We start from the raw sequence: 17,779 nt of genomic DNA on the forward strand, positions 1-17,779 counted from the left end.
GAAAAGTTTTGGGAATCCCTGATGAAAACAAGATGGAAAGGCACAAAGTTAGCCGAGAATGGAAGGAAAAAAGAAAAAGAAAAGCTCAATTAGCAACTTCCAAAAATAGCTCTTAGACTCTATGAACTTTCATCACGGACATCAAACGCGTATCTCCAATGAAACTCTCTTTACTCTCTACTGAACTCGCCTTTTTACATGTGATAAAAGCCTCCCAACACGTTTACTATGCCAGTTAAAACACTCATAGCTCTACTACAGTACTACATCTGTTTTCCAAAATAAGACATCACAGAAAGAAAGTTGGCAGAAATCTGCCTTTGACAGACCACTAATTCTAGTGCCTTTGACCAAAATAACACAACTGTGATTGACTCTAACCCACAAGCAAAGTCATGCACACGCTCAGAAATACGGGTTCCAAAAGGATCCCTTCTGAAGGGCTTTCATCAAGGGTATGTCGAGGGTTCTTTGTAGCATAATAGACAAAACTGAAGAGACAAAAGTTCTCTGTAGAACCCCCGAAGTGCGCTCTAGTTAAACCCTTTCACAGACGGTTCTACAACCCTGATTCCAAAAAAGGGGGGACCTTCAATAGTTGGGACTCAATTTTAGTGTTTCAAAAAAGACGGGGGCAACAAAAGCCTGGGAAAGTTGCAGAACAATCAAGAACATTCAACAGGTAAACAGGTTATTTGTTCACAGGTGATAGTATCATGATTGGATCTTAAAGGCTCAGTTCGTCACAAGCAAAGATGAGACAAGGTTCATCACTTTGTGAAAAACTACTCAACGGTTTAAGCACAATGTTTCTGAACACAAAACTGCAAGAATTTAGGGATTTCACCATCTACAGTCCATAATATCCTTATAAAGTTCAAGGATTCTGGAGAAATCTCAGCACGTAAGGGGCAAGGGCCAAAATCAACATCAAATACCTGCGATCTTTGATCCCTCAGGCAGCACTGCATTAAAAACTGCATTAAAAGCCAACATAATTATATAAAATATACTACATCGGCTCAGGAACAGTTTGGAAAACCGTTGTTGGTAAACACAGTTTGTCGTATCTACAAATGCAAGTTAAGACAAGCGAAGCGAAAGAGACATATCAGCACCAGAAACCATGCCAACTTCTCTGGGCCCGAGGTCGTCTGAGGTGGACTGATGTACAGTGGGAAAGTGTGCTGTGGTCTGATGCGTCCACGGACGTCATGTCCTCTGAGCTCTCCTCTGGAGACCAGTTAAAGAAATTCTAGTTAGCACCTTTGTTTCTGAGAGTGTAGGTCATTTTTAGAGGCTGCTCAGCACATGACACATATGTTTATAACAGCTAGCGTGTTATCTAACTAGCTCTTATTCTTTTGTTCCATTTTCAGTCATTTTAAACCATGACGAGAGACAGAAATAGAGTTTGCTTTGGCAAGGAGTTGCAGGAGACGTATTCTAACTTGAGCAAAAGCGTATGCAGAAACTTGATGAAGCAAAACATGGCAATTGACATGGGACTTCAGAGAGAAATGATGTCATACTGGGCCATCGCAGGCTATATATTCCATTATCCCAAAGCCTGAGCCAACAGCTGAGAAAAAACAGTCCAGCTGTTCAGTCGATGTGTGTGTGTGCGTGCGTGTGTGTGGAGGCAAAGGAAAACAGAGGGAGAGAAAGCAAAATGCATTCCACAACCACAAGTGGAGGGCTGTGGTTCCTGAACAACATGACCACTAACACTGTGACACAACGAATTTGCTCTGCAGCCTCACAGCGCTAACAGGAGCTTATGTAACACGCGCACACACACACAGAGAAACGCGCACACATACACAATCTGGATCGAATAATGCACAGAGCTTTGCCAACGTAATGCACAGCACTTCACAGCGAGTCCGCGGCCAGACCACATTTATCAAACCATGTCAGATTTTCATAAATCTACATTTTCCAGGCCTTAGGAGCTACGGTCTTGGTTTTCGGCACCGTTTTTTTTTTTTTTTTGCTATTTCTTATTCATGACCTTGTACTGTAGAGTGTTTATATAAGCTGGATGTGTTCTAAGTCTTGGTCCACAAAGTCTCTCACAGCCTCGGGAAAGTTATAAATAACATGAAACATTTGTTTTAATGTGCACAAAGAAGTGCCAGATGGGTGGAGTTTACCACACAGGACAATGCGGACAAAGTGCCAAGAAAGCATTTAAGAGACCAATTAGTGAATCGTTGCTTTGACTGACAACTTGCTTGATAAAGTCTGAGGTAAAATGTTACCCATAAAGTCCTCAAAGCAGATCGTACCGGCTATTAAACCTTATTTGCAAATATCTCGACTGAAGTCTGGTCACAATATCCTCATGTTCTCTCTCGCAGAGAAAAGGCTGCGGCTGCTTCAAAGTCAAACACGGGGCTGGTATTCGGGGCGAAAATTAAACTTAGAATCCATTTGGCGAGTTAGACCGCAGTTACATCTGAGCCATCTGCTCCGGAGGGGTACAGCCAGGCATGTCGCGGTGGGAAAAGCCACCTACACCTAGACTCAGAGATGACGTCAATGTTACATAACTTCTAGAAATCAAACTTCTATAATTAATGTCATTCCGGGATCAAGAGCAGTTGACTGCCTCATGATAACCATTGACAGCATCAGGTTCTGACTGGCCAAAGCGTGTGCATTATTTTCAGGCAACACAGCTGTGACATACTGCTGCAGCCTCATCATCCCTCCCATATAAAACTCAGAGCCCGACAGCTGTTTCTTATTGGAGCAGTAAACAAAGATTTGAAGCCCAGTTTTAACACAACATATTGCATGAAAATATGAGTTGCTTGCTTTTTTTTGCATACTTGCCAGAGTCAGATGAATACATGGCTGCTTTTTTTTTTACAATTAATTGAAATATTAGCAAAATCGCAGTATGCAACATGCAAATCGAAGGAGCTGCAATTTTGGGGACATTTTCCAGGGAAATATTTTATGCAGAAATGAGCACTCCAGATCATTAAGCAATCATTATTCTTTCACACAATATTGGTGTTATTCAACTTCTTAAGCAGGGATGCAGTTTAGCATCAGCTTTTCAACATCCACCCCACAGTTTCTTCAGATATTGCCTGATGTTGGCTGACTTCCCTTCTCACAAGAGCGCAGTTACTAAATCTCCATAAACTGCCATTGCTTACTCATTTGTACCATATTAGTCAGTGCTGAAGAACACTGCCGGCTAAGCAGAAATCAGCGCTGGTGAGTGTATTTTCTCTGAGTCTATTTATTGTAATCAAGAACTGAGATCACAAATTTGACAAAGAAAAGCCCAACTCAGTTTATCTCCTGCTCCTTTCACCGAGATCCTTTTCTCTTTCTGCCAAATATGCTGTGCTTAGTGCAGCAGAGCGGCTGCTTCTCAGAGCTAGTCCCCTTACAAGGAGTCCCTTCACTTAAGCTAAATATAAACTGTCAAAGCTCGGTAAACAGAAACTGTGTTTTTATAACCTCTCCGTTCACCTGCCCGAGGGGCGGAGACCGCAGACTGCCTGGCCCTCTGTCTCACGGGCAGGAGAGCGGCGCGTAACAGTCGTGACAAAAACAGGCTGAAAGAGAAAAACCCCGTGAACTGGTGCTTAAATTAACTTGGCATACCTTTGTCTTTACTCTTCTCCTTTGCTAGCGAGTCCAACTTCCTCCTCAGTGACTTTTTCCTCTTCTGTCCATCTGCACGGGGAAAAAAACAAAACAAAACACAAAAATAATTCATGTGAAACAAATTGCTTCCATATCGGCTCTATCTTATCTCCCTTATTATATCTAATAAGCTTATGTCAGGAATGCAGACATAAATTAACCACAGGGGGAGAGCTGTCTATGAACTCAGATCCGTTTAACTGGAACGTCAGACAGGGTCAGCCACGGTATTAGACATCATGAATAATATCCATCAAAACATGTTAAATCACTTATATTACTTATCTACGGTGGATAATACGAGTTATGGATTTTCTGGGAAATATTACAGTGCAACACAGGGGCATCCATAGGTGTTCTTGGCCAGGTTTCCCATGAAAAACAGATTTCAGGTTTTGTCTTCAAAAAAGTTTTGAAAATGCAAGTATTTGCAAATTATTGCTCTGTTTTTATTTGTCCCAAATTGTTGGAATTGGCAAGCATTAAATAATGACTATCAAAAGTTAATATGAGGATATAAAGGAATCTGCAATGATATTTATGATAAAGGCTTTGAGAGTCTAGAAATGTTTGGTTTAGGTGCCTTGAAAGTGCCTGAGATTAACTCTGCCAGAACCCTGCAGTCTGGATTTTAATGTTAGCGCTGCCCTGGTTGATTAAACATGACTTAAACAAATGTAAAGAAAAGCAGTGCTCGAGTTATCACGTCAGTCACTCTGAAAGGGATGTTTATTAAGCGTACACGTGACTGCTTCACATCCAGGTTTTGGAGTGCGGCGCTCTGAAAGGAGGAAAGCCACTTTGTCAGCTGTCAGCGTGATGAATGACTCCTGAATTTGCTGATTAATGATCAGGAAAATCTGGAAATTGCGCCGACCTTAAAGCCTCGCGCCAGGATGTCAGTTCTTGAAACCTCAGCAACTTTTTGATGCTATCACTTGGTCACTCTGCTCTTTTTTTTACACAGAACAGATCATTTAAGATTTGGACCCCTTCAGAGAGTCTTTGCCTTGATCTGCTGGTTTAGCAACCTTAGTTTGAACCCCCAGATGTTCCCTTCTGCTGTATCAAATGAGTCACTCGCAGAGCTCAGGAAATTTTATCCAGCTCCCACAACACAGTGGTAGCATTAGCTTGTTACGTCAGGGAGCAGGTTCAGTTTCCCCATGTGGCCGGCGATCTCTGACAATTCTGAACAAGTTCTGCGTTGCTGCTGCTCTTTGATTATCAGTTGTGGTGATGTACGAGAAACCTGCATGTCCTCGTAAGATTCAAAGCCACAAAGAAAGCCGCAGCTCGGAGTCAGAAGGACAAGAAGTGAAATCTTTGGGTGCATAAGAGAAAAATAGGTGGGAAACAGTGAGGAGGGGGTGTGACATCGGAGAAAGAAAGCAGATGTTGTGATGGAGAGAGCGCAAGCGAGAAGGGAGAAGCAGAGATAGGAAATGGTTTGGATTTTTGACAGATGGCTCCCAAAGCCGTACGGAAATCCCCCGAACCTCCAAAACCTCCCCAGTCCAACTCCTATAAGCAGTTGTGAAACTGTCTGATAAACCTTTTACCTCTCCTCTGCCCTCGTGCCATCTCTCTTTGCCCTATCTCTCTTCAATCTGCACTTTCGTTCTCCAAGAAACACTAGAAACATGACCCCCGCCGCTCGGATAAATATGAGAAACAGCAGGGCCTTAGAGCCTACATTAGCAGTGCTGAAATAGCACTCACACACACACACACACACACATACTCTTACACACAAGTTGAAATATTTCCCCAGCAAGCACATGGCGGCCGTTAGGGGCTCTGGAATTCATAAGCAACACAGACAAGTACGTATTAAATCATGGTGGGGAGAGGTTTAACCTTCAGCTGGAATGCAAGGCCCTGGATAATCCACTGGCTGAACTATACTACTGCCACGGCGGACACTCCACTTCTATACCGTGCAGAGCGAAAAACGCTGCTCACTGTGCATAAAATGCATCAGTGTGACCACGGGCTGACCATCCTGAAAACAAGGTTAAATATTAACATGAAAGTTCTGGTAAACTATTTGATTTAAGTTAAAAAAAAAGTTACCAGATGGGTTATTGCGTAGTCAGACTATCTAAACCAGCGGCTCTCAACCCTCTGTAGGGGTTAGGATCCCTCAAGAGGTTAAAACTATCCTCTGATCTTTGCTAAATAGACGTTAGTTCATTATGTAGATAACATTAATATGTGATTTGAAGGTAAAGTGATCACACCCAAAGTGCACAGGAAAACTGTGTGCACACACCTACCACAAGAAGATGAATCAAGAAAGCATCTATACACTTATCTGTAAAGGATGTTTACAACAGACCCTCCCCTGTTTTACAGTCCAGCTCTAAATATATCTGTCTAACTTGTGAGTTTTACAGTTTTACATGAAGTTCGCTCCGCTTATCAGTGACAGGGCTACTCATCCTGTTAAAACAGATGTGTAATGTCCTCTGTGGCTTTGGAGGAGCTTCCTAAAGTCTGTTTGGCTTAAAACTCACAAGGAGCTTGTGTTACAAATTGGGAGCACTGAGTATAAACGTGCATTTAACAGGAAAATGAAACTGATGCTACTGAGCTGCATTATAGGAAATATAGGCTTCAGTGTTTTTTGAGCTTAATAGGGAATAAAAATCAGGACTACAAAAATAAGACCAGAATTGTATGAAACTACCTACTTTATGTCGTGCATTCCGGTTTTAGTATTCAATCTGATAGGATTTGTGAAGTTTATTGACATGTTTGGTTTAAATTAAGTGGGATCGTGTGCATCTTTATTTTCTATCTATAAACGCTGATGCATGCAGACATTTTTTGCATGGGGGAAACAAACCATGAAGTTTCAGTACAGTGCTCCACCCATTTCTGCTATATCTGGATTAATTTGTCTAAATTTGTCCTTTTCAACAACCTTATTCACTTAACAGTTTGGTTTACAAGACCAGAATACAGTTGTTTAAGTTCAAGATGGAGCCACAAGTACAAATACAGCCTGAGTTAGGACTTTTTAATAGACTCTACATGGTGGTGAGTGGGGTGACTCCACTCAGCTGCAACAGGAAAGGGAGTCGCGTGTCGTTGCGAGCGGGGAGGGTCAACAGATACCACGTCAAACAGGAAGCACCCGATCCCAATGTGAAGTATGGTTTACATCTAAATTCATGTGTTGTCACAACTTCCCCAAACATAGACCATACATGACCTCCCTTCAATACACTTGAGGGATGACAGGAGGATGTGGTCAGAGGCTTTTTACTTTATGGGACACTTGAAAGTAGCAGGACAAGCTTGCACAGCAAACTTTGGTTAAGGATATCAACTGAGTAGCAGCATGGAACAGTTCCGGAGTCACTCACAGATGTGTTTGGCCACATTTAACAGTCACATAAATGTCAGGGGTCTTGAAAGTATGCTGAAGCAGTAAATCCCACCCTTCCGGGACCAACAGACATAAAAATTATGTAACGCTGTTTAACTCAGGTCTGCAATTTGTGTTAAAAAGCGCACACATGCTCCCACCTTTTGGCATGGTTATCTGACATCCCAGGTCATAGTCCTGGTGCAAACGGGTGTAGGCCACTTCCTGCAGCCTGGCCCTCTCCAGCTCCGACAGGCTCTGGATCGCAACCGGGGTCAGACGCACGCTCCGCCCCGACAGGCTGCTCCAGGTGAAGTCACCCTGGGGTACACAAAGGGTAAGGGCAGGATAAGACCATCAGATCACACAAGAAATACATAGAACGTGTATAATGAACCCTCCACTGCAGTTTTTTATCTTGAAAAAAGTCTAATTAGTTTAATGTTCCATGTTAGAGTTTGTTTTGGCATTAAAATGTCTAAATCCCTGCAAAAGAAAAGGTAACAACCATTAGCGTGTTTATATCATAGGATTAGCAACCGTCTTAGTGTCCTTTGCTATTTTTCAAGTGTAGGTTTCTAGCTCGGAGTTTGTTGTTGTTGTTTTTGTATCACTTAGCGACAGGGACTTTGAAAACAGTAGCAGGAGACGAGAATGCTGACTGAAACAGCTGGCAGACAACTTCCTGTAAGACAAAGTGGCAGTCCGCTAACAGCTGCTTAGTTACACATCCGGCAGATACAGAGTTAGCATTTAGCTGAAGTCATATTTTGGTCTGCAGTAAATCCTGAAGGAAATAGTAATTAGCTGCTCAATGCTATGCACCTAGCATCCAGAGTCCAGAATCCAGACTCACACGCCAGAATCTGCATCCCTGTCCCTCATCTCCATCCTTTTCTCTACTTGTCCACCAGATGCTCTCGGACTTGGACTTGCCCTCCTTTCCCCACCTCTCCACCTGTTCCCACTTCTCTTCAGTCTGGCAGTCGCCATGGCTATGCCACCCACGCCTCACCTGCACCCCTTTTCCCTAATCAGCCCACTCTGCACATACCAGTTCACTTCCTTTGTTCCCTGCCAGATCATCAAGTTTAATTTCCCATGTGCTCCAGGTTCTTGTTTTCAAGCCTCTGTTTTTCTAAAACCTGTAACCAGTCTGTTTTTTTATTTTTGCCTGTTTATCAGATTTTGGATTTTTGCCTATTCCTTTTCGATTCGTCTGCCCGTGTTGGATTGGTGCCTTTTTGTTTTGACCCCTGCTTGCCTCATTATCCCATGAGCCTTTTTGTGTCTTGATTTTCACAAATAAATCATTGAACTGCATCAGCTCTGCCTAGAAGTCTGCATTTGTCTCCTGTTCAAAGGGACTTTACTGGCATGGGAAATAGATGACTATAATAGACTTTGCCAAAGCCTGTGTGACACAAAAATAAAAGAAAATTATACATGAAATCAACAACAGATTTTTCTATGAATAGAGGCCTTTTTTTTTATAGACAAATAACTTAAATTAAAATAGAAAAATGGGGATAAAAAAGTAGAACAACCCTTTTCACATGCATTCAATTGTTTGATCTATAAAACTATTGCTTGCAGAGCCTTTCACAATATGTTTCTGAAATTAACAATCATGTTAAAAGTACTGATTTAGTCATTCAAAAAGGTGCAGATAAGTTTTAACCTCACAGGGTCTTCAATCCCACATTAAGGTTCTCTGGACCTTGGCCTCAGCATTCTTTGAGCAATAAAAAAAGCATTGAAAAGACCTTTTTTTTCCCTCATCCTCACAGCTGACGAGCTCTGGGTTATGTCATTAAAATCCCAGAAAATAGAGAACAAATATTAAAAGTATGAAAAATACCGCATGTGTGCAGGATGTTACTTTTACAGTCAAAGCCAAACTAAATGTATAAAATTGAAGTGGCCTAGACAGACAGATAAACAGAGAGACGGCATGTGCCTTGGAAAAGTCTTGTCTTTCAAGGAGCAAGTGGGGACATGAAGTAGCCTCGCATTGATGGATTTGCAATACGCTCCACGCACATAAAAGAAAAAAACATTAAGAACATATTGCATATGTGGAGGAGGAGATGCGGTTGCTATAGAAAACAGTCTGAGTCATCATCCTCATTTTTCAGCCACAGACAGGTCAACGTCGCGGGTTCGGATTAACCCACGATCGAGGTGGGATTGAACTGAATTGTAAAGAATCGCTAGAAACGCAGAGACCGTGCTGGCTTTGAACATTTGAGTCATCTGAATCTCTGGTCATGCATTCCTCTGCGTCTACAGAGAGGAGAGGTCAGGAAGAGGGAGAGGTTAAAAAACGGGGGGGGAAAAGAAAGAGAGGAGACGCTGCTGCAATTTATCTAATGCCTTATCCAGACAGAGGGCTTACAAGTGTACTCTAATGTGTCTGTGTTTATACAGGGTCTTGATTTTGCTCTGCTGCAACCTGAGAGAAACTATTTTACATCACAGTTTATAGCTTGGAAATGCTAAAATCCACTCCCATTCATACATATTAGACTCTTTCCCACTTTTTCAACTATTCATACTACTTCAGCTCCTTCTACATGCAAATTAAGGCCAGCAATTCAGTTTCAACAAACCTACAATCAAAGAAAAATGGCTTTCCCTGAGACCCACTGAAGACTTTTTGTTAAAAACCTCACTTTGCTTTCAAGATTCGGCCTCTATCAACAATATTTTCTTGGAGTCGCTCCCCCTGCTGTCAGCCCTCTTGTTATTTGACCCCACTTAGTGCAGTGAAGCAACAGAGCCATCATTCAGCCATGGGAGGGAAAACAAGATGTGGACACAGGCAACCTGGAGAGCCACCTGAGTGTGTGTGTGTGTGTGTGTGTGTGTGAAACGTCACGAGTCCAGAGAGAAGAAGCTGCCCCCTTTAATAGAGCATTTTATCCAGCACAGCTGTTTTGTGTGTGTTTTTTGTGTGTGCGCGTCAGTGTGTGCCATTCCTTATCGCTGGCTGAGGAAACCCTATTCCCTCCTGCTTGACCTCACACACAGCTTGAGGGGGTGCACACATGCACATGCCTGTACACACCCACGCGTACACACACACACGGCGAAAGAAAAGACAAACAGTTGGAAAAGTTAAATAAGAGGCCTCTCCTCGCTCGAGCTGCTCCAGCTCAGCAGGGTTTCTGAAGAGGATGGATGAGCTTCACTTCTTGAGTGTCGGCCTATGAAACCAGTGGAATGCTGACAGAAGAGCGAAGGGGGCAGACTAAATCCTGGTATCGCCACTGGACTCTGGCAACAGTCAGCCGAAAGCTCGCAGGGACGCCCATTCAGATTTATAAACTGAGATGCTCTGCAGCCAACCTGCACGGTTTAACTTTTGACGCAATACATTCCTGATGAATAATGTTTGATTATTTGTTTCACGTTTGATTTGCTGTTTGAAGGCGTCCAAAAGACACAACCTCTGTGTCATCCCTCTGGCATATTTCTCCTCTAACTGTTCTTAAACTCTAACATTTGTCATTTAAATGATTGGACCACAGATTAATGATATGCTCCACTATTCATTGTCATTATTTTGGATAGACGCTCGCTGCCTCTCTGGCAAACACTGCAGATCGATTCTGTGCAAAGCAGAGCTGCTGCACATGTCAATTTTGTAGTTTTTGTCGTTACAGCTCAGAAATCAGACACTGAGAACAATAATATTAATATGATGGACAGCAGAGCTGCATGTTTTGATAAGAACAGCTTATAATGAAGTATTGTGCTGCAGAGATCATCTTTTCTTAGTCTAAAAATAATAAAATCAGCCTGAAAACACCCACCATGTGGATTATTTAATTGTAAAACAAACCGAGCTGTCCCATAAGTCACTACAACCCCCTGAGTCCTCAGAAAAAATGCCAAGGACATGACCTCAGAGTCCCCAGTGCTGTACTCTACACCAGAAAAACCAAAGAAAAGGAAGTGACACAGAAATTGCTCAAGGCGAGGCTGAAAATTGTTTCTGAAACCTTCACATGGACGAACGATCTAAAAAGAAAAAAAGGGGGGGGGTTCAAACATGCTCCACATCAGCACTCCACTAAATGGAGCAAAAAAACACAGCTTTGGGATCCATTTTGGCCTTCAAGCATTTCGAGTCGACAGCCAAGTTTACCCAGTCAGACATCCAAGCCTGGCCTGAACAGCAGCAGACACAAACACAGAAGCCGATGGTGAAGAGTCACCTTGAGTTCATGATTAAAATTAGAGATTAAAAGTAGAGATTAATGTTTTTTTTCATCCTGCACAGCTGAAACAGTCATCAAATCAAGAGCTCATTTTCTCACACTCGAGACAGTGATGGCAGCTCAGTACACTGCAGTAAATGCTGATTTGTTTGGCTGTATCAGTGGAGTCAATGAAGCGAAGCACACATGGATGATATTATCATAACCAATGTTATAGTCAGGCCCATTCAGGTTAATGGGATCACATGTTATTCATTCACTGCTCATACAGACCGCTCATCTTGCAAACGTCAAGCCTCAGTGCACCGTGACACTGAATGCCTCTGGAACATACAACCAGAACTTAGCGAGATGTAACACTGTTTGCACAGGCTGTATAGAGACAAATCTGCCACGCAGCTACTGTCACGATCCTTTAACTCGGAATGTTTGTCTCCAAAATATAGCTGGTTGCTAAGCCTTCACACAACTGCCATCATCTGTTTTCCTCTGTATGTATTCGAGCCACCGAACCCCCCACAGACGCCGTTTGCTGGAACGACCGCCGCAGATCTAATCAGACGATCCCAGTTTAACTAATGGTATTTTCTGCCGGTTTGCTGCACTTGATCCAATTTTGCATTAGCAGAACTAAATCAGTATAAATCATCAGGAAAGAGGGAAAGGAAAGGATTAAGCGCATGCGGTAAAAGAATGCAAAAAGTGATATATGTGTGTGATATAAGCCAAACAACAGCTCAGTGAGAAGCGCATGAAAATGACTTAACTTTAAGTCTCCCTACTTAACATTTTTAAGCACCATATCAACTTTTTAAATGGTTTATAACACACTATAATAGTTATAAGCAGCTATGAGGACATTTTATGTGTTAGAAAATCTGAGACATGACATCATAATAATCAAAAATACCAATTCAGCTTTCTTTTTACTGTTTTCTGCACTTACAAAACACAGAAGATGGCTGAAAGATGTTGCTGGATCGATTGCTATCTATATCTAAGTACAAGAAACAGCTGCAGCGTTCAAAGGGTTAATGTGTCTAACTTCATCTATATGAAATGTTGTGTAAAGCCTTAGTACAAAGCTTCTGTTTAAGCCTATTGGATTCATGATTTGTTGTGTTGCTGTTGCTGCTGTGACAGATGTTACACTGGAAAGATTAATGACTTTGCTGACTGGGCTGGACTGACACCATGCAGTTAGATGACTAATGCCACTCTGACACACGGCGCACTGCAGCGCTGCGGTTTCTCTTCTATTTTAGACAAAGGGACAAATGTCGCAAAAAAAAAAAAAAAAAAAAAAGCCACTGCCTAAAAAGAATATGTCAGTTTCCGTGGCGACGCATACACAGAAAAATCAAAAGGGACGGGAAGCGAGAGAAATATTGCTATGGTAACGCACCTGGGACACACAAGCACACAGTCAGTGGGACACTTGTTGCTGTGCTGCACTGTGTAAATCATTCACTGTGACAACGCCTCATTAACACTGTTAATAATGTGCATCATTACACTTATTCAGCATTTATATATGTACGTTTTTCTGCAGGAAAAAAATCACTGCCACTTTATGTGCTTGTCCTCTGGACCATTATTGTCCTTGATGACTTATTGACAGCACCATGCTATCTATAATGTAGCCAATAATAGACAACACAGAGACATCAGTGTGAGCATTATTGACCTGGAGCGCCATGGCAACACATTGACAAAAACTGTTATTACTGGTTATACACATGTGACTGTATGACTGTGTGTGTATTGTATTCATGCACATGCTGCCTTCAAGTGCTGGTGGAAATATCCATATTACAGCCCCGTACAACAGTAAATAGAGACAATGACCAAAATCCTCTTTTCATGAAAAAAAAATCTGTTATAAAGCCTTTAATCCACTGGCTTGAGCAATGAAATGAGTGCAAATCCTGCAAGACTCCAATGAGTTTTAACCTTAGAGAATGCCACTCCAGCGGCGTGGCTCTACAGAGGGGCAGACTGCCTTGAAATTATACAAACATTCATGTTCCCGACACAGTGAATTCCTTAACTTTAAATCAAGCAGTGGCAGGTTGCTGAACCTGCTTCCGGTGCTGCTGCTCCAAAGTGGCACTAAGTGGCACTATCAATAAGTGCTTCAACTCCACTTCAGAAAGTCAGAGCTATCCCTTTAAGATGTGTGAAATCGATGCAGCATGTTACCTTTATTTACTTCCTGTGAAACTGCATCAATATATTGACTAAAGTTATAGAATTGCAATTGCATCCCTGCCAGGGGAAGGATGTGCAAATGTCATCTTTACAACAATATGCATTCAAAAAACTACAACTGCAAGAAAGAAGAGATCACTTACAGTGAATAAAGACACTAAAGGCACATTCTAAAATTCTTCACGGTGTGCTTATGGTTTGTTTTCATTCTCTTTTCTGTTGCAGCTGCCTTTAAATGACCCTTGAGCGGAGTTTCTGTGCCACAACACCGATCCAGAGGAATGCGCAAGTATTTTTCAACACTTCTTTTTTTTCCCCTCCTTTTTTTTTTGTCTTTTACAGGTTGGCTTCATGCATGCATGTAATAGATTGCTTTCGCTGACCTGAAACCTCCTCAAGGTTCACATCTGCTTGTAATTACTGACCACCCTCACTTGTCAGCCAGTGCTGTCGGTGTGTGTGTGTGTGTGTGTGTGTGCATGTTTGTACATGTATCTGTCACACAGTAACAATTAATTGGCTTCTCCACCTGTTTTGGGTTGTCCCTGACACCCCCTGAGGGGGAAAATAAGCACCAAATTATGGATCCCTGTTATCCACACACAACACAGGTTACATAACCAAATGCGAAAGTGATTCAGTGATATCAGGCTTATCATTGGCTGTTAAATGTGAGGTTATCGAGCTTCAGTGTGGGAGGTCATGCCGATAGACTACTATGTGCAGAAAACGACCTGTTATGGTTGTAAAAGCAATTATCATACCAACAATTCCAATGCATATAAAAGGGCAGCTGCTGTGAGACATAACTGGTTGCAAGCAGCTTGTCAAATGTGAAGATTTGCCACCTCTTCCTGTTTCATTTGTAACACCGGTCTCTGAAACTGTGATGTGCTTTTTGTTCTCTATTTTCTATTATTCTTGTTATTCACTCTTTTAAAGGGACAGATCATTTCAAAATCAAAAACACATATTTTTCAACATATTTTTCCTCTTACCTGTCCCGGTATTTATCAGTCTAAATCGTTTCAGTGCGAGCTGCTAAGGTTTTGAGATGCCGACTGTTGGGGCAGGTGCGATTTATCAATGTAATCAGTGTCATCAATTACAGAAATATGCTAATTTGCTCTAACATGCATCGGCAGGACATAGAAACAGCTAAATCCACCAAAACTAAATTTTGGATGTGGAAAAATTAGCATATACAATTAGAGATATTTAGGTACATACTGTATGGAAGTTAAAACAATATTTACATTATGGTTACATAAGTTGCATTCAGTCTGGCGGAGAGTAGAGTGTACTGTAATAAAATACAACTCCATAAAATCAGCAGAGAACAAAATGCACTCACTCGCAAATTACTTGAGTTACACAACTTTGAGCCCAGTTTTGTCCTTTCCAGCATGCAGAATCCTGCAGAACAGGACAATCTGTCCATGTTTCCCTCCAAGAACCACAACAAAAGCATGTTTACTTCGGCATATTGTGGGGATCATTCGTCTTATTTTCTAAAAGGGACCATAAGCGTCTAAACAACTTTGGTGTTGACTTCCATACTTAATGTTCTTGATTCACTGAAGCGTTACACAACTCAGTCCAGCAATGCACAATATTTATGAGCCCTTGCTGAATTTAAATTTTATATGCACTCTGTAGATATAGAGAAAATGCAAAAATAATACATTCGGACTTCAGGACAATTGCACCTCACTGTATTTCTGAAATTAATTTTATGCATATCTTTAATTATCACTGCTTTATGATATATTTTCCTGGATGTGGGGAGCCACAACACATCAGAGAGGAAACAGACAATTGGAAATAAGCACAAGAGCACAAATATGTGCGTATCAGCTTTCACCGCATATTGTTTTTTCGTCTCCCTTTGCATTTAATGAGGCCCTCCTGGCTCCGTCGCAAGAATGAGCAACTTGTGAGTGTGCGCTCCAAATATTACCCCCAATCATTGGCAGGCACATCTAAAGCCTCGGGCAAACTTCAAACATTTTAAAGACAGATTAATATGAAGGGCCTGCAGCAATAATGAGGCCCGACCTTGAAGATTTAGAATCTTGCATAATGGTTACGTAAGCTGCAAAAGCAAAGCAAATCAGGTATTGTGTCAACACTACAGTTGATAGTAGAAAGAGAAGTTGAGGTAATGCGTCGGTTGTGCGCGAATGTGTGTGTGTGTGTGGTTGTATGTGTGTGGCAGTTGGAACACAGGTTTCATCCAACAATCTGTCAGGCTATTTCTCTATCAGCTGTCATTGGCAGGCTGAGCTTATGACAGAAAGCATTACACTCCTGTTTGCAACACTCAACTTTATGCATCTTAACCTCAAGTATTTAGACTGTGTGTACTTGTGCCGGAGAACAAACAAGACGTTTAAAGTCTGTGCACAGGCCATCAACATTTTCCTCAGCTAGACAGCAACAAGGTTTGAAGAATCCTGAGCAGAACCGGTTCGAGAATTAGAGCTAATTTGGTAGAAAATGGCCCATAATGTAGAACAAAATCATGCTAATTCCTCTGCTCACAACAACTCGTCCAACAAGGGAAACCAGGGAGAGGTTGAGAAGCATGCTAGTGACTGGTCTTCACCCCCTACTTTGCCTTGCAAACCATAGATTTGCTTGCAAGGCATTTTGGGAAACCTTCATATTGCTTGGGACCATCTTCCTCGCTACATCCTGCTTTATCTCCTTGATACACTTTCCCTGGATTTTGCCTCTTGGCCTCTCATGGAGGTTGTTGGGGGCCGAGAGGAGGACAATACAATTAAACATCAGTTAAAAATGGGGAAGCAAAAGACAACATTTCTTAATAAAGATGAAAATACAACATTATCTGTCAAAATGCATGCATTTCTTGCAGTCAAAGTAGTACTACCACCACTGCATCCTATCCTATGACTATCACTCATTGTCCTTTCTCCTGAGCCATTATGGTGTCCTCTGGCACACACACATACACACACACAACCCAAGTGCTATTCAACTGTATACAAGTCTGTAAATTCTCCTCCTCACTCACTGACTAGCCGACTGAGCCAATGAAGCTGGTTAATCATTACTAATCCCGTACAGAGAGTAGACCTCTTTTAGCGATTGTTGTGTGTGGCATCGTGTGCATTTTAGCATAAATAAGTGGAAAAAATGTGCCGCCGGGCTCCACTCAAGCTGAGACAAAGTGACTGTGACCTGACGGTGGCAGCGGAGACGGTCTGAGCAATCAGACCTCAGCCCCTCGTCCTGCGCGCATGTGTGTGCGTGTTCATGTGAGTTCCTCCAGGCCTGTGTGTGTGTGTTATGGAGTGATTTGAAACTCAAATTAAGGTCACAACTCAGCGGTAGACTAACCACTGCCAAACAGAACCGAGCAGATGACAATTGCGGTCTTTCAACCACCAGAGGTGAGCACAATTTCGGTCAACAAACACTGACTGTACAGCTGAGGAAATGGAGGGACTACTTGCCAGGAAAAAACAAGTGTCCGGGTGTGTTTGTCAGTTTTTAGTGATGATGGATGTAGCTGGATTTATTCATCATTTCATTAATCAATGTTTAATTCAGAAACTGATTTTATTTTGACAGTCTGCAGACTTATTTGGTATTCCACATTTCAAGCTTCTTGGCTCCGGTCGATCAGAAAATAACACAGAAACTGCAGCTCATTATAGTGATGTAATGACTTCGGACCATGCATTTGTTTTCCATCACGGTCAATATCAAATTCCAGACCTGACTGGACGGAGAGACTCGTGGCTTCCCCACCCTCACTCCTTACCGGATCCAAACGTCCGCCTCATATCCACTGACAACAATATCATCCCTTGATAGCTTATTAAAGGGAAAATTCAACACTTTTCTAGTGAATGTCGAGTCAGTGTTCATGATATCTGCGACAAAATGGTCCCCAATGACTGGAAGTATTTTCATCATCAATTAGAACTGCAGTAGAAAGTTTATTTTTGGGCAAAAATTCCACCATAATAACCTTCAGCCTATTGTGGTTGAAGAGGTCTGAGAGAAAACTAGACTTCTGCACCTCTTCTTGGCTCTGCTTTCAGGCCTGATGGGAGTCGCAGTTTCTTTATCCTTTATTTGGAAGTGATCAACACAAAAACAACAATCATAGGTAATTTCAGTGAGAGGGCATTCCTATTGGCTTCTATCACTGCCGCTGTGCAAACTTGTGGGTCTGGTGGGAGGGACAAGAGGCAGCGGCATTGTTCTGTTTTTTTCTCAGAGTTAATTGATGAATCGTTTGGTCAACAAAATGTCAAAA

General features: G+C 42.0%; 1 protein-coding gene across 2 annotated transcripts in view; it reads right to left on the bottom strand.

The window, feature by feature from the left end:
- Positions 1 to 17,779, bottom strand: part of LOC146304821 (rho GTPase-activating protein 6-like) — a 78,281-nt gene that overhangs the window by 11,705 nt on the left and 48,797 nt on the right. For both annotated transcript variants that reach the window (XM_084713506.1, XM_084713507.1), the window contains exons 2-3: positions 7,210 to 7,369; positions 3,631 to 3,702 (exon numbers count right to left, since the gene is read on the bottom strand). In XM_084713506.1, the coding sequence (XP_084569632.1) occupies positions 3,631 to 3,702; positions 7,210 to 7,369 (232 nt within the window). The remainder of the gene's footprint in view (positions 1 to 3,630; positions 3,703 to 7,209; positions 7,370 to 17,779) is intronic.

The sequence above is a fragment of the Lutjanus erythropterus genome, chromosome 24 (genome assembly GCF_056507025.1).
Source record: "Lutjanus erythropterus isolate fLutEry1 chromosome 24, fLutEry1.hap2, whole genome shotgun sequence".
In the NCBI taxonomy this organism is placed as follows: Eukaryota; Metazoa; Chordata; class Actinopteri; order Lutjaniformes; family Lutjanidae; genus Lutjanus; species Lutjanus erythropterus.